The 23,976-nt window shown below is 33.9% G+C and overlaps 1 protein-coding gene across 4 annotated transcripts in view; it reads right to left on the reverse strand.

Annotated features, from left to right (window-relative positions):
- Positions 1–9,820: 9,820 nt before the first annotated feature.
- The window catches only part of zfh2 (Zn finger homeodomain 2), a 247,387-nt gene continuing 233,231 nt past the window's right edge, over positions 9,821–23,976 (reverse strand). For 3 of the 4 annotated variants that reach the window (XM_065351949.1, XM_065351951.1, XM_065351952.1), the window contains one exon: positions 9,821–12,861. In XM_065351949.1, coding sequence (XP_065208021.1) covers positions 12,154–12,861 — 708 coding nt within the window. In that variant the 3' untranslated portion in view covers positions 9,821–12,153. The remainder of the gene's footprint in view (positions 12,862–23,976) is intronic. The other variant, XM_065351953.1, reaches the window with a different exon arrangement.

The following is a 23,976-nucleotide window of genomic DNA, read 5'->3' on the forward strand; positions in this document are numbered from 1 at the left end:
CTCAATAAACAACTCAATCTATACAATACACCACCATATCTTTTACCATGATCCAGAACGCAACACTGACCGAAGCCAATTACGAGTATGAAAATCCTCAACAAGCTCTGTATCTATGTATAATAACCCATGTACAGCAAGATATACCTGTATGTAGATATGTTATATACCCATAGATCTCGATGTTGTATGCAATATGCATAACTACATGAGTCACCGCAGAGCAACATGCACACAGAGATATGCAATTATGCACAGCATACGAATATGGATCGCGCGAGCTGACTCTGGCAGCATCCTACGCGAGTATAAACACACATCCACACTCATCCCATGGAAAGTTCAATTCACTAGGCTTGTTTGCGATATGGTATTTTGAAAACCTAGCCTAGCTTATTAGTCGCATCAACGCGAGATAAACAAGGCTGCCGCTGACAATATCAATTTCAACTTCGATTATGCTTGTTTCTTAATAGGCTTATACTTTTTCGGGTACATGAATGCGAATCATGTTGTTCAAATTTTCATTTAATGAATGAATGACAGGTAGGCAATACTTAGAGAAATGGAGATGCAAGTTCGTGAAGGGTTTGACGAGTTGATATGTGTGTGAGAGAGTGAGTACAAATGCGGGGGTTATGTCAAACACCCCGATATATCGTATAATATACGTAGATACGTATTTTGTAGTATGTGTAAGGTGTAACATTATACACAACCGTATGTATATAGACAATAGGGAACTTTTGTAGGGTTTTTAAAAGGACATCCGTTACTATGGTTACTAGACTAAAGAATATAACGGAAAAAACTTACTTTATACTTAAAAAAAAAAAAAAAACGAATAAAAAGGGAGAGCGTCTTAACTTGACAGAAACGAGTGAGTTTCTTTAAATTGAGGTCTTCGAATGGTTTGGCGGTGGTGTAGGGAGGCGCGACGTATCGCACAGCCCCGCGAGGAGGTGTAGAAGGTCGTTAAAATGTATAACGTATCTCGTATTGATTTTTCCTACTGTTTCAACTCTACATATATTTAAAATATATTCGCTTCATTTGGCCCGCGCCATGCCACCTAAATATCGTACCATATACGTTCCTTTTTTTTAATCTATCGTCTTATACCTTTTTTTTCTACCCTCCTCTGGATCCCTCATCAGCTCCTCGTGCTCTATCTTTTTGGTACGCAAATCGAGCATATATCTCACTCGCAGCAGTCTTTAATCCAATGACGTAATAATGTTCAGCTTCATCAGAAGCGTACCTACATACGAATAAAGATACATACACACCTACATACCTATCTTTATACCTACTACATATAACGGTGGTTCACTCGTTCTCATCGGAAATACTCATCAATGAAGATCGAAACATCGTCATATGGTATATTTATCTACCCACACCTCGTCTTCTCTCCGCGTCTAAATTAATTTCGCAGGTGGATCTCAATATACGCATATCTACGTATGTACTATAGAAGTATAAATTTATACCCATCTATGTACTCAATGAATAACAGCTACATAGCCGTTGGCTTTTTGGCCATTCAACTCGTCGTATGTATGTACTATGTACTATGTACTATAAAGGTACTCGTCTCGTGTATCAATGTGAGCTCGTAATTGTATCGTGCATGGCTATTCATACGCATTGACCGCTCACCCTCACCCTTCCCTCTGTCCACCTGATCACCTTCTTCTTACAATATACCACCTTTATTACATTATTGTATTATTTAATTAGTGCAAGGTACTAATTTCTCATACCTATCTATATAGGTAGAGGTACCTGTGACGTCAAATTATCGATCGATGCGTCCAAATCATTCATCATCTTTTTTCAACATCGTATGTATGTATAGGCATAATAGGTAGTTGGTTTGGTGTAGGTATATTAGAGGTGTACACAAAATATAATCTAATCATCGATGTATGTTTTCCCAATCGTGGTTATTTTCGTGTTGGAAGCTGTCTACGTGAAATGCAATTTTTTAAAATTATTTATGACTTTTTTACAGGCTGGGATTGAGTGAAACTCTGCACTCTCCTCCACTCCGGTACCGAAATTGTTGTTGAAAGAAAGGCGCTGAATTGACTGGGAGTGGAATCGAACAGATGAAATTTTCAGGGAGATGGATCTGAAGTAAACCGACAAATTGATTCATTTAAAAAAGAAATTTTCATCGGGCATTTTTGTGCCTTTAAAAATTAAATCAAATCCTTTAAAAAGTTCAAATTCTATACATGAAATTAGGCTGTGCACAATTCTTCTACTGAAACCGTGCTCCGATTGTAAAAATGTTGACTGAAATACACTTTTTGAATGAAGGTGATGATTAATTTTTACAATGAAAAGTAGTTAATTTTTAATGGAATTTTTTCGAAAAATACTTGTGCATGATTTTAAACCTCTTTTTTTGTGAGATTAATCTTCACAACCCATCAACTCCAATACAGCTGAAATACTGGCTTACTGAAATAGCATGTGACCCACCCAGACTTCAAATTCAAATTTTGAACAGCCGAAATTGATTTTTCGATTTTAGGTGAATTCTTGAAAATGGTGTGAGCTGCCTATGTGGTCGTCAAAAATCGCAAATGAATCGATTTTTGGAATTCAATTAATCGATTTTTCCTATGAAAGTCCATTTTTGAAGCTAAAATTAAAGTTTTAGGATCATGAATGAATAAAATATGAAATCGAAAATCGCATTTGGATCGATTTTTGGAGCTAACATTGCGATTCTTTATTTTGAACACTATTAACATGATATCATGCCCGAAAATCTTAAAAAAATCGATTTTTGAATTCGATTAATCGATTTGTCCTTCGAAAGTCCATTTTTGAGGTTAAAATTGAGTTTTTCGTTTTGATCATGGTTGATTTAATGAAATCGAAAATCACAAATGGATCGATTTTTGGAGTTCGATTAGTCGATTCTTTTCTTGACAAAATCTATTCTTGAAGCTAAAATTGCAATTCTTTATTTTGAACAAGTTTGAACACATTAGGATCAAAAATCAAAAATAAATCGATTTTTGGAATTCGATTAATCGATTTTTCCTTCAAAGTTCATTTTTGAGGTTAAAATTGTGTTTTTCGTTTTTATCATGATTATGTAATTAAAACGGAATCGAAAATCGCAAATTAATCGATTTTTGGAGTTCGATTAATCGATTACTTTCTTTACAAAATCGATTTTGGAGGTGAAATTGTGATTCTCTATTTTAAACCGGTTTGAACATAATTATTATGGTTGGAAATCAAAAATTATTCGATTTTTGGAATTCGATTAATCGATTTTTCCTATCATGATTGATTTAGAATCTAAAATCGCAAATGGATTGATTTTTGGAGTTTGATTAATCGAGTATTTTCTTGAAAAAACGATTTTTGGAACTAAAATTGCGATTCTTTATTTTGAACATGTTTGAACATATTATGATCGAAAATCGAAAATTAATCGATTTTTGGAGTTCGATTAATCGATTTTTCCTTCATAAGTCCATTTTTCATTTTGAGGTTAAAATGGAGTTCTTCGTTTTTATCATAATTAATTAAAACGGAATCGAAAATCGCAAATTAATCGATTTTTGAAGTTTGATTAATCGATTATTTTCTAAATCGATTTTGGTGATGAAATTGCGATTCTTTATTTTGAACAGGTTTGAACGTATTATGGTCAAAAATCTCAAATAACTCGGTTTTCGGAATTCGATTAATCGATTTTTCATTCGAAAGTCCATTTTTGAAGTTGAAATCAAGTTTTTAGTTTTGATCATGATTGATTAAATGGAATCAAAAATCGAAAATTGATCGATTTTCGGAGTTCAGGAGACAGGGTTTTTACAAATTGGAAATCTCAAATTTGGAAAAAATTCACTACAGGGAGTACCTAAAATAAATTTTGAGTAATTTGTGACAAAAATTGACGATTTTGAAATTTTTAAAAGAAATTAAGATTTTCAACTTGTGAAAAAAATCACTTTTCAACCATCACATCAGCTTGAATTTGTGATTTGCGAGCATGTATTAATTCTGATGATCTCGAATTTATGACAGGATTAAATTATCAGCTGCCGAAGGTGCAGATTACAATACAACGTCTTCTGAAGCGATTTGAAATTGCTAGAGAAAAGCCAACTTTTGCTGGAAGTGGAAGCTCCAGATCGGTTCGAAAATAGTGACCACCGATTTGGAGGGACGACTTTAATCGATAGAAGAAATTTTCAGCGGTTTGTTGCAAAATTGAGAATTTTGAATTTTTCTAGAATTTCATATTTTCACGTTGTAAAAAAAATGCACATTTACGCCTTTTGGAACGATTTGAAATGACTGGAGAAAATTCAACTTTTGTAGGAGGTTCTTGAATAGCTCGAAATAGTGGCAATCGATTCGGGGAATCAACTTGCCAAAATATTGAAAAATGTACTCGTAGAAAAAATCTAAAAATTCGATCTAACTGAAAACGGAAGTTGAAATTTTTTGGGGGGGGGGGGGTTGAAATTTGGTTCAATTATACCTTAATTTTCTACGCTTTACACTGATTATAATGACCAACTTGAGTTATTTTTAGAGCCTTTAGCAGAATTTTAAAGATTTTCTGGTCTTCAAAAAAATGTCATAAAAACTATTGAAAGAAAATTAGTTCTCACAAACCAGCAAATGTGCGTACCTTCTCTTATTTAAACGAAACCAAACTAGATTGAAAAAACATGCCTCAAAACTCCAGTATTAAAAATGCTCAAAATCATTTTTTAAATTCACAGCTTTTCAAAAATTAAAAACAATGTTTCCATACCTACCTAAAGTTATTAAAAACATTTTTAAAAATTCTCCAAAAATGGAAAAAGTGAAAATTCCAAGAAAAAATCAAAATTTTTCCGATGATGGTGGGTGGCTTACCTAGGTATGTACATTAATTTAGTTTTCGAAAATTCCACTTCATCTGCAGACTTTAGAAATCACTGAACTTGAAATTAACTAAAATTCAGTCAATGATGATCCACAGAAGCACATTTGTCAACATCGAATCGTATGCAATGAAGTATGAAATGACGTACCTAAGTAAATATTTTCGCTCATTAAAGCTTTAACAAATACGGAAACAAACTTCAGACAAGACTATAGACAATTAAAGGAATATTACCCCCAATGATGCAAAATTAGGACGTGACGTCAATATGTTCAAAACGAGACGGAAAATTTCCATTCATTCCAATTCAAGCGAAATAGCATAGGCACTTTAATTTGCCTTTGTTGGCGTTTATCATTTACGTCATAGAAATAAATCTTTATAACTAACCCTCATATCAAAGGAATCTTCAAAAGGAAAATTTTATTCAAATTTTTAAATAATCGAATACTCGAACAAAAATATCGTTTCTTTTTGGCCTCTTCTCTTTTCCCATTTCCTATAAAAAGAACACTCATACGAGATGAATTCCATACCTGCCTACACCGCCATCATCCCTTCACCTAAAAAATACATACGAACCTAGATGAACGAGCACGCTGACGCTGACGCAGCAGCACCTAAACTACATTTCAATTCCAACTCAAGGCGTCCAATAAAGTGGCACCTTATTAATTAATTATTAAATTTCATTTCACATTAAATAAAAAAAAAAAACTCGTTACTGAAATTCTAAATTGGCCGATAAAACCGTTAATTTCGCATCCATCTAACCGGTTCGCGACGTACTTAGGAAAAAAAATCACTTGTTTAAATTACAAATGTTCGATTCCCGTAGCACACTCGCGCATTATCTAACGCTTAAATTAAATTAATTGTATAATCCTGTAAGCACATTTCTTTATGCCTCGCAGAATAAACATCGTTAAAACAACTAGTCGAGTTGCAATTTTCTATACTTAAATGTAAGTACCTACAACCAATACATACTCCTTATGGGTACCTATATTTCGTGTGAAATTGATTTCTCAATTCAATGTGCGATAATTGACGCGTAGAAAGCTCAAAATTTCACATTTAAAAAACCAGATTTTTTCACACTTTATAAGACCTACCTAAATACCAACAAGTGTAAGTAGGTATAATAAGAATGTAACACTCAATTTCTTTCTATATACAGTATACACATACTATACAGATTTTTATAGTACATGGGGTCGTGTTAGATGGCACAGATTAAGCTTTGACAAGGTCGCCAATTCTACATACAAATTTATGTACTGTGGAGTGTGGTGCTGATTGGCGTTCGTACGATTTGTACCGAAGATAAAGGCAAACATATCCGAAATGTTTTGCTTAATAATGGAGAGTTAATTAATCAATTATTTCGTCCAATCTTATCGTCGTGGTATTAGAAGGACGTGGGTGCGGTTACATTTGGCAAATCAACTCGTAATAGTGTAACTATAATCTCCTTGACAATTAAATACGAGTACGCCAAATGTATCGCAATTATACCAAGTAATTCCATAATGTATTTTTTAATAACTAATTTTTTCTAATTCAATACCACCACCGTCACCATTTCGGTTTATTCCATTAAATAAAATCCACTTACCTTGCGCTGTCTTCTACGCCATAAATCTCGCTGATATCATCGAAACTGGGAACGACCAAAAATTCGCGATATTACATCTCTACATTACCTGCAATTTGATAAAATTCGTTATGTGAGAGTAAAATCCAACATTTGATATTTCAAAAATATCACCACCACCGAAACCAAGCTATCTAAGAACCGAAATTATTTTAATTGTGTGACTTCTTTCATCTTTAGACCCAAAAAAATGAAATTTCATTTTCAAGAAAATTGAAAATACATAAAAATGATTGAATTCGAGTTAATTTTTCACATACTATCCTTTATTAGGTCATATACATTGTTTACCACGTTAATACAATTTCATTATTCCAATATAGTAAAGAAGGTAAAATTATAGTATATCGGTTCAACTCTTCTTAACACATAAAAAAATATAATGGGAAAATCATAAATAGCAAAAAAAAATAAATAAAAAATTAATAAATGCCACAAAAAGCCAAAATAATACAAAATGTACAACACAATAATAACGAAATAAAAAACAGATCACATTGAAAATCATACACAAAAAAAAAGCATTTACAAAGGAAACTAGGTATATGATAAGCAAAGGTACACGTGTACAAAATAAATGGTTAAACGCAATAGGTTTCTACAAAATAAGAAAAACACAATCACAAAAATGCAAAATCATAATATAAAAAAATATCATTGTCATGTAAACGCTCTCACTCAGTAAGATGAATAATTTATAGCTAAATTATAAAAAACTAAATAAAGGGAAAAAAGCTCACTCGAACAAAAAACTGGTTCAATGAAAGCAAAATTAAATTTCAGTGATTAAAAATACTAAAAAGCAATTCAAAGAATGGCACATATTGGTGTAAAGAAGCTCAAAATACATAAATTTTGTAATTCCTTTTCTTTTGTCCAATTTTGATACATGTAGGTCTATTTTCTAAACTTGGCAACGTTGTACAGATGTTCTTTCATTTCATGGAAAATGAAATGCCATGTTGTCAAAAAAAATGCATTTAAAAGGCAAAGACTCCATAATACTGTGATTATTGTGAGAACAATGAATCTAAATTTAAAATTGGCAACAATGCAAGTCAAATAATGATGAACAATCAATACAGAGTTTACTTCAAATAATTAGAAAAATTCCCTACATTGATTCTGGTAAGATAGAAGACTCATGTGACAATACATTTGGCAACGTTGCATATTTTCAAATTGATTGTTGGTAATGGTAACTTTCCATGCATACATGGAACGTTTCAAAATTTAGGTCACTGATGGAAATTTCATCATAAAGATATGTATATTAGAAAACACACGACTTTGATCAATTTACATGGACTAAATTGATTATTGGCAACATCGCATGACTTGAAAAGTACATAAAAGCCATGTGAGGTGGCCAAAATTATTATTTTGATTGAAAATTACCAACTCCTACAGTACTGGACAATAATTAAAACTTGAATCATTCAAAGTTGCTCAAGAATGGATTATTGGCAACATTGCATTCTATGTGCATTATCAAAAAAAAATCATTTCTAACATAAATACATTTGATTTGAAATTTGGAAAACGTGACTTGGGAAGTTGGGAGCTGCATTGAAAGTAAACTGATTATTGGCAACACTGTGCAGTTAATAAATAAACCATAATGTGCTGCATATTTACAAAATTTGATTAAAATTCTGAAAGAAAAGAAAAATGATACCTAATTAACTTAAATATGAAAGGGTCTGACTTGAAAATTTTTCTGAATATAAGTGAATTATTGGCAACACCGCATGATTTAAAAATCAAAGTAATCGATCAAGCGTTGTTCAATTTTCTCAGTTTAATTGAAACCTGGAAAAAATAAATTCTCATATTGAAAAATTGAAAAAAAAATATTGCGCCCAAATGCATTATTGGCAACATTGTATCTCACTGAAAATGAAAGAAAACACACATTGCCACTTTTAAATCCTCTTGAAATTTGAAACACAAATTTTGCAGAAGACTTCCAAATTCAAAAAGTAAAAAAAAAAAAAAAATACAAATTGACTTGGAAATGCATTGAAAAGAAAAGAGTATGCAAATAGATTATTGGCAACATTGTACGATTCCAAATTAGAAATAATTCAAAACATGTTGCCAAATATCTGATTTTTAAAATCAAATTTGAACAATATTTCACCAACAAATGCCCGTATGAGCAAGGGAAATTGAATAAGAATCCATAATTGGCAACGTTGCATTTCATATACCTATCTAAAAAAGAGAATAACCTATATTTTTACTTTAAATGGAAAATTTTGTAGTAGACTCCCAAGAAGGAAAAAAATTAAATACAGAAGAAAGTTTCACTTGGAAATTGCATTAAAAGTAGATACTGGCAACATCTTGTGATTTCAAAATGGGAATAAATAATTCATACAATGTTGCCAAATTTTCAATTTTTATCAAACTTTAACAATAATTCACGCCCGGAAATATTCATTTGAAAGAAGCAGGTACCTAAATATCAGAATGCAGTATTGGCAACATCACAATAAAAAATGAAAAAAAACACGATGCCAAATAAAAAATGTTGAACACTTCCCAAAGAGTAAAAAATAAAATGAAAAAATAGAAAAATACCCAAAATAAAAAAGTTTACATTATTGCAAATAAAAAACCTGCATTAATGGCAACATCGCATTTCAATACAACTAATGTAAAAAAAGTCAAACAAGGAAGTACCAAATTTTCACATTCAAATAAAACATTTGGTAAATTTCTCAATCTACTGTATGATTTAAAGTTTAAAAAATCACATTGTTGCCAAATTTATGTTTCTGATTTGAACCAAAATTTTTGCAGATCTTTCAAAAATTTGAAAAATAGAATAAAAAAGTTCATATTGAAAATTATTCAAAGAAGAAAAATTGCAGGTATCAAAATGCATTATTGGCAACATCGCATCTCACAGAAAGAACATAAAAACAACATAAACCTGATTCCAAATTTTTGCTTCAACCATAAATATGAAAAAAAATCAAATTTACGATTTTTACTCAAAATCAATACACAATTCAGTCTCAAAACGACGAAGAATCGAATAAACAGCGTTCGAAATTGAAAAATCACACCGCAAAATTTCAAACAAAACAAACCTCTCAAAAATTAAAAGCTTTGAACACTACCAAAAAAAATTAAAAAAGCCAAGCGCACAAAGCACAAAGAGTTGACACACGATCACCACCTTCGCTTTCGTGGCACCACAACCACCCTTCTAGACCCCGAAATAAAAACACCAACAATGCACACGACTATCCATATAATTAAATTAATACAATAATAAATTTATTATAATAATTATAATAGAAAAAAGCATATTTTTAAAACAGGAACTTAGTTATGTCAGCTAATAAATAGGAACCTTGGGTGCTGGGGAGATGTTTACCGTGACTTGCTCAGCCACAAACTTTTTTTTAAAAGTAGTATATTGAATCGAATAAGTAGTATTTTGATTCTATTACATTATTGCCTTTCTTTCATCATTCGAATGAGTAAAATTAGTACAAACGAAAAATTAAAATACATCAAACAATAAAACACGGCACTGATATGTATAGAAATATAGTATCATTTATATTCTCTATATTAAAAAAAAGAAAGAAAAAAAAAGAAAAAAATATATAAAGAAGTGGAAAGATAAAACAAAACAAAAAAAAACATTTAATTTCGAATTTCAATATGTAAGATATTTCTAGAAAAAAAAACAAAAATTTTTTAAATATTAAATCTTCTGTTAAATCAGTTATTTTTTTTGTACTTGAAGACTCGCGTTAGCCCCAGCATCTAATTACGAGCCTGAGGATCGAGATTTCGGCGTTTTTAATAATGCCAATTAAACTAAAAACAACGAAATCAAGATCACGTGAAGTTTTTCCCCTCGAAAAAAAAAATTAAATTAAAAAAAATTACTAATATGGTAAAATTAAAAAATCAAAAATACACATATCTACTTCTAAATTTTGACGACAAACAAAAATACAATAAGAAAAAAAGGGGAATGAAATAAAAATAAAAAAAAAACAAAAAAAATAAAAACTCTCTCGATAAATATCATCGAAGAAAAAAAAAATCGCTCTAAAACGAAAAAACAGAGAAAAAACTCAACAACAAATCGGAAAAAAGGAACATAAAATTTTCTCGATTTTTCCTCTTTTAAAATAAAATTTTCTCAAGAAACAAAAACAAAAAAATATGTAACCGATATATAAAGTAAATATATACCATTGTAACGTTTAAATTGCTAATTAAAATTACAGCACATAAAATAGCGAGGTGTTGGTTTCAATTTGTATCTACATTTAAATAAAATTTTCAAAAAAAAAATTAAATTAATCAATCGTTAATTTAAATAAATTAAAAAATATAACTATACCTTATTAAATAATAAGTGATTTTTTCCACAATTTTGTAATATTTCTTTTCGTTTTTTCATCATTTTTTTTTCGTCAAAAAAAAAATATTCTTAGAAATCGATCTCGTGATTCTATTTTTCTTTTTTTTTTTTTTTAGTTCTTATATACAATATTCGATTTTTTTTCATGTTCGAATAACCTTTTTAAAATATTTTTTAAATTTTAATTTAAATTCTCATTTTTTTTATTAACGCGCGTAAAAATATAAATTTAAATCGACAGGAACTTTGAAAATTTTTCGTTTCTATTCACAATTAAACGAAATTATCGAAGGAACTTAATTTTACAATTTTTTTAAAAATATGTAACAAAATTATTTTTATAAAATAACCTCTTTTTTTTGATATCCGTTACCATTGAAACAAGGAAAAAAAATAGTAAATCGTTACAGTTTCGTTGCAAACACACAATTATTATACGGATACCATACACACCTTTTTTATTTAAAAACTTTCAAAAGAAACAAAAAAAAAAGGAAAGAAAAAAATTACATATAATAAATAACCGTTACAAGGAAGAATAAATATCGTCGCCGTAGTTTGCGTCGTCGTCTTCGTAATATATCGAGATAATAATTATGTTATCAATTAACATAACAATTATATAAAATATCGAACTTTAAACGGTAAATAGGAACTATTTTAAATGGTTGGTAGAAATTAATTATATAGTATATAATTTTATACAATCTGGCAAATTCGAGTGTTAAAATTAGAAAAAAAAATAGAACAAAAACAAAGGAAAAAAACTTAATAAATTGTATATACATGAAAAATAATATGGCTTCGAGATTATATGTATAATATTATGTAGAGAGAGAGAAACATGGACATTTACTACACCGCGATGGGGGGCAAAGGGTGAAGTCTCGACACAAAGGGGGGTTTTACATAAAGGAACATAGGACCCCGGTATATTGAACAAAAATATATACTTATAAAATTGACGAATTCGTAATGCACGAGTATTACACATGAAGAGAGGATATGATGTTTATATGACGTAATTGAGAAGTTGAGATCTGACCCCCAAAGACGGAGGGGGTCTTGATACATATACGTGGATTTTCCCCCTGCCAGGGGATGATGAAGTATAGTTGATAGGTCAAATCCAGGTTTGAATAGTCCAGGAAGGTGCAGAGGCCATCGAAGGAATTTGCCAATTCAATGGCCACCGGTCGGAGCAGCGATATTGTTAGGGACAGCGAACAGTTTGGATTTTTTAGCAACGTCCGCAGGTTGGCAGAATAAATTCCCATTGGAATCCTGACTATCGACGGTGTTTTGGGTGACGGCGGCAAAAAGCTTGGATTTTTTGGCAACGTCGCCAGGTTGGCAGAATAGATTGCCGTTGGAGTCCTCGTTATTGGCGGCTGCGGCTTTGGCTGCAGCCAGGGCTGTGATTTGATTGACGACGTTTTCCATTTCATCGGCCAATGGGGAAGTGCAACGAGGATGTTTGTGTTCGAAGTGACGTTGGATGTCTGGGATGCTATTGAATTGGAAGTCATCGCCGCACATTTTGCAAGCGTAGACGAATTGCTTGATGCGTAACATTCCGCAGCAGGATGTTTTGTTTTGGTGGCTACGAAGGGCTGGCTCATTGGGGAAAACTAACTTGCACCTTTTGCAGATGAACCCGATGTCTACCTCTTTGTGAGCACATGCTAAAGGGATCTGTTGACCGTTTAGTTCGCCTTTGTTGACCACAATGGCCGAGTCGACCGACGACGACATTCCACTACCGTCACCTATTGCTTCCATGATGGACTGCAATGTGGACTGTTGAGCTTTGAGGATTTTCTCCTTCATGGCACGTTCGTCGTCGCTCGACCACTCCTCCTCGGCTGGCTGGCGAGTGGATTTCGCATCCTATACCAAAACAGAAAAACAAACGCTAGTTCCAAAATCTGTCCCGTTAAAATCAGGGTTCTTATAATGATAATTTAGTCGTATTTTAATATATGCATATGGATGGGTCAGTTTGGTCAGCAGGTCCCTGATGAGCAAATATATGAACCAAAGGAGCTTAGGGGTTGAAGATTTCAGATCATCAGCAATTGACTTCTGATAATAGGAGCCTGAATCAGCCCACCAGGGGTTAATTCATGGATTGACGATGGGAGCCCATTTATAAGATCGTCATCAATGGACGAGCAGTCGAGCACACCTTATTTTATCCATTCATTGAACTTATCTCCGCATCTCTCACTCAAACCTCAAATCACCAGATTATTCCCAACAATTACACCAAATCCGGGTACCACCTCCACCTCCTCATCCTCCTCATCATCTAATTTCGTTTCATCCACGACCATTTTTTTTTTTTTACAGTACACGTAATTCATTTAGATACTAGCAGCCGACCATATTACAAAGTTTCACTCAGCGGTGCTATTTACCTGTAGCACACAGGCAAAGGGGGAACCCAGTCGTGTATAATTAGCTCCCTGCTTTACCCGGACAAAGACATTACGCCGCTTTAATTGTGTAATCGTTGATGCCGATGGAAAAAAGTACGTAAATAAACGCGTTTAATATAATTTCGTCTCCGCGTCCGTAATTATCGCGTATTTTTTCGAACTCTTGGCCGCGCTCCGCCCCACCGCTGCGCCCTGATCCAAGAGTTAGCGCCTTCGCAATCTCTCTTCGCGATTGCCAAACAACTAGGTACGGTATATACCGAGTGTACTGACATCAGCAACAACAACAACAACCTAAATTACCGCACCACGTATAGTACACTATCGCGTACTTAGATTGCCCCAGCCCAACTATACTGCGGCTATAAGCGCTAATTACCTGTAATAATCGTATCGCGGTGCCACATCGATTCTTTATATACCCTTCCTTAGTAACTTCTCGAAGTCGATATTATGTTTTTATGATCGAAATCTTAGATTTGCGATATTTACATGTCGAGTCGTTAATATTGGTGCGAAAAATCTCAGTTTGATGAATCAGGTGAATCGATTTGAGTATTTTTTGGTAGCCCTAGAAGTGATGTAAGTCTTCATCCTTGAAAACATCGTTGAATCCTCAACAAAAGTCTGCAAGATTTCATTGCACGTCTCTTCACTTTTTAAGATTTTTATCATTTTACATCAAAATTCCTTAAATTTTCCTTAGAAAAGAAAGTTTCATCGGGGGGGAGGGGGGTGAAGATTGGTTTACCATTCCTTCAGAATGCAAAGATGATTTTTTTTCAAATGCTTTGAAAATTCATCCCAAATTTTATTGAAATTTTTCAATTTTTATTCTTATTGTTGTTTTGATGTTTAATTCGCAGTTCACGAGTCATTTTCATTTCAATTCTGCGCTAATTTTGCATTGAATTTTTGAACTTGAATTTTAATTCTTTTCTGATTTAAAATATAATATTTGGAAAAAGAATGTCTTGAAGCTCAGTTTGGTGAGTTAATGTGAATCGATTTGGGCATTTTTTGGCAATCCCAGAAGTGATGTAAGTCTCATCTTGAGAACATCGTTGAATACTCAACAAAAGTCTTCAATATTTTATCATACTTTTCTTTACTTTTTAAGATTTTCATCACTTTACTACAAAATTCCTTAAATTTTTCCTAAGAAAATAAAGTTCCATCGGAAGGGGGGGGGGTGGAGATTATTTTGTTTTTTTTTCAGAATTTAACGATCTTTTTTTTCAAATACTTTAAAAATTTACCCCAAATCTTATTGAAATTTTTCAATTTTTGTTCTTACTTACCTATTGTTGATTTGACGATTAATTCGCAGTTCACGGGTCATTTTCATTTCAACTTTGCACTAATTTTGCATCGAATTTTAGAATTTAAACTTTGATTTCAAAATAAAATGTCTTATGGCTACAACTACAAGTTTTTTTGGGAGTATGAGTATTTTCAAATTCGAAAAATATTGAATAATTTATTGAGAAGTTTTTCCTCAAAATATTTCATCATTTCAAAAAAAAAAAAAAAAAATCTTGCACGATTTTCCATTTTTTAAAAGAATACCTATTTTACAATTTTTAGAGAAAATTACCCAATTTTCAGAATATTTGAAAATGTTACAGAAATAATTTGGGAATATTTTGGAATAACTTATTGCAAGATTTTTGGGAATTTTCCATCAATCCTAAAAATGTTATTGCTTTTTGGGAATGTTTCACAATGATAGAAGATTCTTGGAAAATTTTGAAACAATGTGCTATTTTTTCGAAAGAATTATTCACAATGTATAAGAAATGTTATCAGCAAGGCTGGGATATTCTTTCTCCAAAAAAAACCCTAAAAATGCCAAAAAATGCTCCAAAACAAAAAAATATTCCCAATGATAAGTGGACGTTGTTTCATAGAAAAAATTATCTTCCAAACGATTTTTAAAATGTCGTAACAAGTCAAGTAATTTACTTGGGTAATCCAAAGAATTCGCACATAAAAATATAAAACAGAATGTTTTATTTTAGATATAAAATTGAAAAAGCAACAAAAACGCGAACTTTTTCATCTTGTGAAATTTTTATGGTGAAGGGGGCGGGGGGAGGTTTCTTAAATCCTTGCAGATTTAATTTTTCAAAAACTTTGCCTTTGTTTTAACCCTAATTTTTTAAGGAAAATTTTGTGAAAAAAATGAAAAATCAGCCAATAACAACATAAAAACTTGAAAATTGAGTCGAGAATTCCTTAATAACGTGAACAAATTCCTTTTAGAATGCCTTAATATGCTTTTTTATACTCTTTTAAGGTAGAATATCCAAAAAAAAAAATGGTTCAACGAATTAAGCTCATTTAACTGGAAACCTTATGAATCGTGGGAATATGTAATTGAAAAATTCTCAATCTCCTTTGCACACAAAAAACATACTCGAGCACAGAAATCCGATCTCTGGAAAATTAGATTCTGATAATATACCAAATACGAGTACTCAAGTCTTGGAAAATTATTTCTGGGAATAAGGTATTCTTTGGATTTTGAGAATTTATCTGAGTTTAGAGAGATTGTTTTCATGAATTTGAGAACGATCATTAATTCTGATCAGATATCTTTACCTACATATTGCATCATTCTTGGAATATTGTGTGATTTTTTAAAAGAATTTTCCGGAATGTTACACAACTTTTAGGAATATTCCATCAACATTCAACTCCAAGAAATCATTCAGTTTTGGGAATGTTTCATTATTTTTTTCAAGAATGATTATTTAACCATTTCCAAGATTTTGAGAATAGTTTGGAATTATTGCATATTTTTCAATAAGATTCCACCAATTCTATAAGAAACTTTATCAAGTGTTTAGGAATGTTTCAGAACTTTGGGAACAAACGTTAATTTTCATAAGATATTGCATAATTTCTGCAGTGTCATTTAAAAAAAATCATAATTTCTTGGAATACACGCTTGGAAATCTTTTTTTTTTGGGGGGGGGGGGTTTGGTTGGAGGTGTCCAAAGTATAACGTCTCATTGATATTATTGAAAAAAATAAATGAATAATAAGGTAAGTATGATTTTTTATCATCAAATGATAAGTATAAACAAAGACGTAGATCTAAACCTAAGACTTGATAAAAATTTCCACAAAATATTTCCAATTCAAATCAAAGCCAACTGAAAGGAGGACAACATGGTGGTCCAGTTTGTGGGCTTTGAAAGCGCTGGTTTCAATCAAAAACATGGATTAGGGTCCTGAGCTCCTCAGTTTCTTTCAAAGCTCAGAGGACATTCCTTGAGGGTTCTACAGAAATCGAGTCTAATTATTAGACAGCTTCTCTACTGCCATAGCTAGAAATCGAAACCATAATGATTTTTTAATCAGTTTCGTTTTATCTCGATTTTTGAAAATACAGGGACCTCGTAATTTGATTTATTAAAATCATTTTATGCAATTTTTGAGCTACATATTTTGAAAATTTTAAACCAGCAATTTATTGTTTGAGCACCAAAGTTTTTTTCGGTAGCTGGGCCTATGGTTTCTTTTTCGAATATTTTCGAAGTAATCTTTCAATTCCTCGGAACTACCTCTCAATAACTACGATTTCAAATTTCTCATCACTCGATATAATTACCTCATCCTATACATTTCTGGTCTCTATTCATATACAGCTACCTACCTACGTTAGAAAACCTCACAAACAGGAAAGGATATGCAAGTGTACACCTTCCAGCTCGTAATACACATTTGAAATACAAACAATACGCCTTGCTTACACATCTAGACCCATCACAGGAGAACTAAGCCGTGTAATTATTTAATTACAACGCACTAGTGGATCCCCTCGCTCACTGCTTCGCAATTCCGTCCTTCTTTAAGACAAAGTTCTCTACACACCAATACTACCATCGAGGGGGAAAAAAATCTACACTGATCCAGCAACTGGGCATTTGACGAGCAGTAAAGCTGAAATTCAGCCAAGCGAGACCAACGTTGTTGCTTTGTGTATTCAGTAGGTAGAGGTACCTAACACTTCTCAATACGATACGTAACGTATGTCTCAAATAAGCCCAACAAAAAAAATTAAAGCTATCTGACAATAAAATGCATTTTTCGCGTGTTCGTGTCCAGGTTGAGGTAGAGAGAGAGAGGTACCTTACTTAGATTACACTTAAACGCACGGTCGTTTTGCGCACGCATGACTCCGCATTTAATTTTTACACAATCTATGGTCAGATATCGTCGTAGATAAGCTCGTAACGTGCTAATTATATTATCGTAAGCGTCTCCTCGCGTCTCGTACACGTTCGCGTAATTTTATCCGGGCGAGAAAACTTTTTTCCACCGAGTTCCTTCCCTCTTTCACACAGAAAATGCGTTCGCCCAGGTAATATATAATTAAGATAAGCGCAATGTGCAGGCTAATTCTGTATTACGAACACCCAGTCCTCGGTCCTCGGTCACAATCAGCTCACTTAGATCGAATCCGAACTTTGGGAAGGCATTACCTATACCTATACCTACGTAGAGTAAGTAAATGAATGAGAGAGGCAGGGGTAGGAGGTTGTCGGTCTGCTAACACAATCGGTTATTTAAAAAGCACGACATTATACAATACCGAACTGGAAATCTCTCGGTATCGTTAACCTAATTCTTCTTCTATATAAAAATCTAATTCGCCGGCTATTAAATTAATCGTAATTAAACTTATTTTCCTTTATCGTGTCTCCCTCTCGGCCTCCCTTGCGTTGCGCTTTGCTCGCGCGCCAATGAATTCCGTGTCCTATTTCCTTGAATTCGTATTCGCGCTAAAAGCTAATTCTCTAATCGACTAATTTATACTGCTCAGCATAGCGAGAGATGAATGTGGCGGGGGGGGGGCAGAACGCGTAGATGATTGTTGAGAACCAAAGCGAGCATTACCGCGTATCCATGGGAAAAACTCTACGCTCTGTGTACCGTTAATTGATCCAATTAAATCGTTCAATCCGCTCGGATTGTGATAAATGGAGCTCCCTTTAAACCTCCATACTTAATATCTATCTGTATATACTGCGCATCATATCTTCTTCTTCCTTTTTCCTCCTAATCTATGAACTTTCAGAGATGTGTGAGATGACGAAGGGTATTTGTCTACTAATTAACGCAATTTTGGATCGTACGATTGTACAATAAGTAGATACGTAGTTGACACTATTTGTGGACTAATTTTGGCTACAATATTCCTCCTCTCTCATTCTTCGTCTGTCGAGCAATAAGGCTCTCCTGGCTGAATGTACATCGTACATACTACGATAGCAGATCTCGCGGAAGACGTACATTTACACCGTTTAAAATTACAAATAGTCGCACTAGCGTGAAAAGAACAACGTCGAGAGACTCGATCCGGAAAACGCTCATTAGTCATTACGCTTGGCACACATTAATTATCACCGCTGCTGTTCTAGTATGCTCTTTGCTCATGTATAGTTTGTCTACATACACAATGAATCCTTCTACACTATACACTCGGTACATCATATCGTAATTCGTATGTAATTAGCCAAATACCTACACAAATCACACATCTAGCAGCTTTGGTAATCCCTGATTCGGTTGCATAGTACTCGTATAAATGGAAATTACACCAACGTATACGTATGTAAACGCCCACACATGCTAGAAAAAAAAAACGCATCAGGATCCTTATACGTACGAGCGATGAAAAAGCCGTTTATTTATCGAAAAAGAAATCCTTCTCTCATGCACCGGGCTCCCGAAATGGGGTTTGCCACCTTAAGACACCGTTAATTGTACCTACCGTGGCAAAAGAGGACTTCCTAGGTTTTTTTTCACCTCTTGTTACGTAGGAATATTGAAACTATAGGCTTATACTACCAAAACCGTGGTATTTTTTTGATAATTGTAAGCTTTTCTGGTTTAGTTGATAGGTACCTAGTTATTAATACTAGGTATTTAATTAACGCCTTTGCTATGAAATTACCCACCTAGATGTAACAATAGTCGTGGTGTAGCACCTAATATCAAATTACCAAGTCAAAGAGAAAGAATCGATGCTTATCGATGGATCGCAGTGTTGGTCGTCATCATCGGTGGTTATTTTTTGGATGATAATTTGAAATGTATGAGAGTAAGTGTACGCGAAACAAGACGAGGAAAACCAACAATAAAATGAAAATTAGTTCCTATCTCTTTTTCTAACACAGCCGTGCGGAAATAATTACCTATTTCGAGGTACCAAGTATACCTATAGTCCTCCCTCTGCTGTTAATCTATACAGCTACCTATATCGGTCGATGTAGCCTAATCTTTACTATGCATCGGAATTGGAATTCGGAATTATTATGTAGTTTGGGCTTCTCACACCATATCTTTCTACGCGCTCGAATTACTATTATAATGTCCAAATTACTAATTGGGATATAATTAAGTGAGAGAAGAGGAGGAAGAGATTGTATAAGAAGTGAATGCGGAGTTGGGATTTGGGATGGATGAGTATTGAGTAAACAGACCGAGGGATCTTACAACATACAAACGAACCGCTCAATCACCCCAGTCACTGATTTTGGTGGTTTTTTTGAATCACAGCATGAGAAACTGAGAAACCATAGGACAGCTGCTGAAAAAATTGTGGTGGTCGAATAATAAATAATTGTGGGTTTACAAATATTCAAAATAGCTCAAAAATTGCATGAAAAATGATGAAAAAATCAAATTACAACACAAGACTGTTAACTGAAACCAAAACCAGAAACCGTAAATTAGAAAATCACATTTTTTTTTTGACTCAGAATGAAACCCCCCCCCCTTGAAAAAAAAGTTTAAATAATGCAAAAACATGAAGAAAACAGCCAGAAATAAAAAAACAGTAATGGCCGAAGGTGAAAATAAATTCTACTATCTAATCTTTACGTTTAATAAAACGGAAAAAATAAATATTTATGCAAATGCCATAAAAAATGTTTGCATTTTGGGATTGGATTCGTTTTGGGATTCGTTCTTCTAAATTTTCATTTTGGTTTCGGGATTCGTTTTGGGATTGAAAAAATTGTTTTGGTTCCGGGTTGAATTGGTTTCGGGATTTCCATTTCAATCTATTTTAAGCCCAAATTGACTAATGCACCCTGCAAATGGTATAAAAAATTGGAGGTTATGATGTGAAAAATCCAATGATGTACAGTAAAAGCTTGTTATAACCCTTTTCAAGAGACCAACAAAAAAGAGTGTTATAAGCTGAAGCGCGCTATAAGCGAAAGTTTTTGTGTGAACTGGGCTGTCTAAGGACCAGAAGAAATCAACGTTGTAATGAAATTAGCGTTATAACCAGAAGCGTTATAACAAGCTTTTACTGTAATTAGTTTAACGTTTTAAATGCATATTTTGCTTAAGTCGTCACCAGGTAATGGGTGCTTTGTTGATCTGGAGAAGGCGTACAGTACAACCAAGTACAAAGGAACAAGTTGTTTGAAATCCTGAGGAAAATCAAAGTGAATGAACAAATAGTACGCTTAATTGAAGAAATATACATGGGTAATGTAATAAGAATAAGATCCTGAAACATGTTGGAAGCAAAAAAGATAGGAAGAGGAGTAAGAAAGGGATGCCCACTGTCATGTAGCCTATTCAACATATAATTTGACGATACAATTAAAGAATGACTGAAAACAAGCCAAAAGGGCTACACATCAATGACACCCATGTCAATACCCTGTTATTCCCTGATGATCAGGTGGTCATTGCTGACAATGAAGATGGCTTGCAGATAGTGATGTACAACCTTCAGAAAGTAGCAGATAAATATGGAATGAGAATCTCATTGCCAAAAACAAAGGTGATAGCTTTGAGGGGAAAGAGCCAATACGCAGTAAAAATGTTGTAAATAGACTGCCAGTAGAACAAGTCAGAAGCTTTAAATATTTCAGGTGTGAGCAGTGTTGTGGAGCGGAACTGGAGCGGAACTGAACTGGAACGCTAAACCCATAACTTTTGGGAGAATTTTTGAGGAGTGGAACGGAACTGGGAACAACTTACGGAAAAAATTCTGGAGTGAAACTGGAACCAAACCGGGAATAAAAATGTGGGGTTTTAACGCTACAACCTCACAAATTTTTTGACCTTTAATGAACATTTGGCAAGACTGTAGTGTGGACAACACGTGTTTTTGCTGAAATTTTACCTCAATAAACTAGAAAATTATAAGACATGGTAAATGACAAGAAATAGACTGTTTTTCAGCTCATAAAAATTCAAATCCTGAACAGTCGAAACACTAAGTAACATCTTCCAAATTTCATTGGGTGTTTTTGGTGCTTCTTTTATGTGAGATGGACTTTAAATTTCATTAAAACACTCTGAATTCAACCATTTTTCAAAATTTTGGGTATTCCAACTTCAATTTTTGCTCCTGACACAAAAATTCTGATGTAATTCGAATGCAACCTTCTCTAAAACAAAAAAGAAAAGTTGGAGCGGAACAGAATGCTAAACCGGAACAGAACGATATTTTTAAGCGGAGTGGAACGATATAAGAAACCAGAACAGAATTATTTTTTATGCTGGAGCGGAACCCTGAACCAGGAACGAAATTCATTCTGCTCCACAACACTGGGTGTGAGCTATCTTATGAGGGAGAGGTCGAAGCACAACTTAAGATCAACAAATTCCTGAGGCCATCCCTCCAAGAAAAGTCAGAGCTAAAACTCGAATAAGAATTTAGAATATACTGGCAAGACCAATGCTGCTGTACGGAAGCAAAACATGGACAATGAGAAAAGATATAAAAAGTGGAGTAACCGCAGCAGAAATGAGATTCATGGGAGCCACAGCAGGATATACAAGATGTGATAGGAAAAGGAATGAAGACATCCTGAAGGAGCTACGAGCAGAGTCAATCATTGGGCAGGTGAAAGATTACAGAAAGAAATAGTGAAGACACGTTGATAGAATGCCTGATGAACGGTCCTCTCGAAAAGTCAAAGAATACACTCCAACTGGCAGGAGGAGCAGAGGAAGACTGAAGAAAAACTTGATGACACATCAGCGAGCAATTCTTCTACAGTTTCCGAGATGGGATGAACTGCTCTCAATGGGTCAAAGTTCAATGATGATGATGACCCATTAATTTACTCTCAACTTATTTTGGAAATTTGAATTTCCTAAAATTTTCTCTCAAGCGATGATAAATTTGGGGGGGGGGAGATCTTGAGTTTGGAGGATTTTGAATTGAAAAAAAAATCGAAATGTTTCCTCAAGTAGCGAAAAAAATATCACATTGCTACATCCTGGAATCATCCCCAAACCTATACACAATGGAAGAGGGGAAGGGGTAGCTATTTTTCAACATCTTACTGTTTTTTGTTAGAAAATTTGGGTTCTTGAAAATTACTATTTTTTGCAATTAATACTTATCATGTCGAAATTGTGTCTCTAGACTTGAAAAAATGACTGTGAGGATGACATTTTCAGAGGTATTAATATCATAGCTTCGAAAACCACAAAAATATCTTCTTTCCTCTTCCTCCCAAAAAATGGGATTCCAATGCCCAGATTTCTTAGCACAGCTCGCGAAAGAACAAAAGTAGTCACTACTTTCGACTTAGGCACATTTCATTTTCGCCAAAAGCTTAAGTTTTCGTCCATCATTTCTAATATTCAACCCCATCAACCCCTACTGTGTATAAGATGCAATACTCATCAGTACATGTGTGTACTTTCACGTATTTGCAGACTGAATGGCAACCTTTGAGCAATGGCAATGCTTCGACATCGATAACAATTATCCGTGACCAAGTTGGTTATTGTTCGATTGGAAATTTTCAAACATTTACTCGTTCCCAAATCCCTTTTAATTCGGTTTGGCGCGCAGAACACGCCGAACCCTGCATCATGGGCGAAAAATTAATCACTTGACGAATCTCTTCCTGGTCGTCTGGTTACATTAACTCATCGAACAATAGACCCTCGCTTACCTTTTCTGCGATCGTATGCGATATCCTGAAGGTAAATCGGTGTGACGCAATAAAAAAAATATGGCAATATTTCAAAATATACCCTTTTGCGATACAGCGAGCGAGGCGACGCTGCTGTACATATACGACGAGGAAAAAACCAGCGCTTTCAAAACCGTGGCGGGTACAATTAGCACGGCACAAATTACCGCCGTACTTCCACAAGAATTATTGGCAACCGGGCCAAAATAAAGAACCTCTAATGATACCCTCTTACCTCATCTGGCACCTCGCCTCACACCGCATCATATACTTCCAAGTAATGGTGGCATTCACTCGAGGAGGTTTCCTCGTCCCCGTATTTACATTCGCACCGCCGCTGATGCCTAATGAACCCTCATTAAAATCCTACACTTTTTTTCTCCATCCTCGCGCAATCTCGGCAAAAATATACGCAGAAAAAGTAAAAAAAAATCGCCAAATCGGGTATATTTTTCGCATCCCTCGATTCTTTTTTCTTATTTCAAAGACGAACGCTCTAAAGAAATATGTGAATATTAAGGAAATACGCAGAATAAAAAAACACGCGGCGAACTAACCAAATTAAAGGAAAAAAAACGAGGGTGAATTTC

Source organism: Planococcus citri, chromosome 2, assembly GCF_950023065.1.
Source record: "Planococcus citri chromosome 2, ihPlaCitr1.1, whole genome shotgun sequence".
Taxonomy (NCBI): Eukaryota; Metazoa; Arthropoda; class Insecta; order Hemiptera; family Pseudococcidae; genus Planococcus; species Planococcus citri.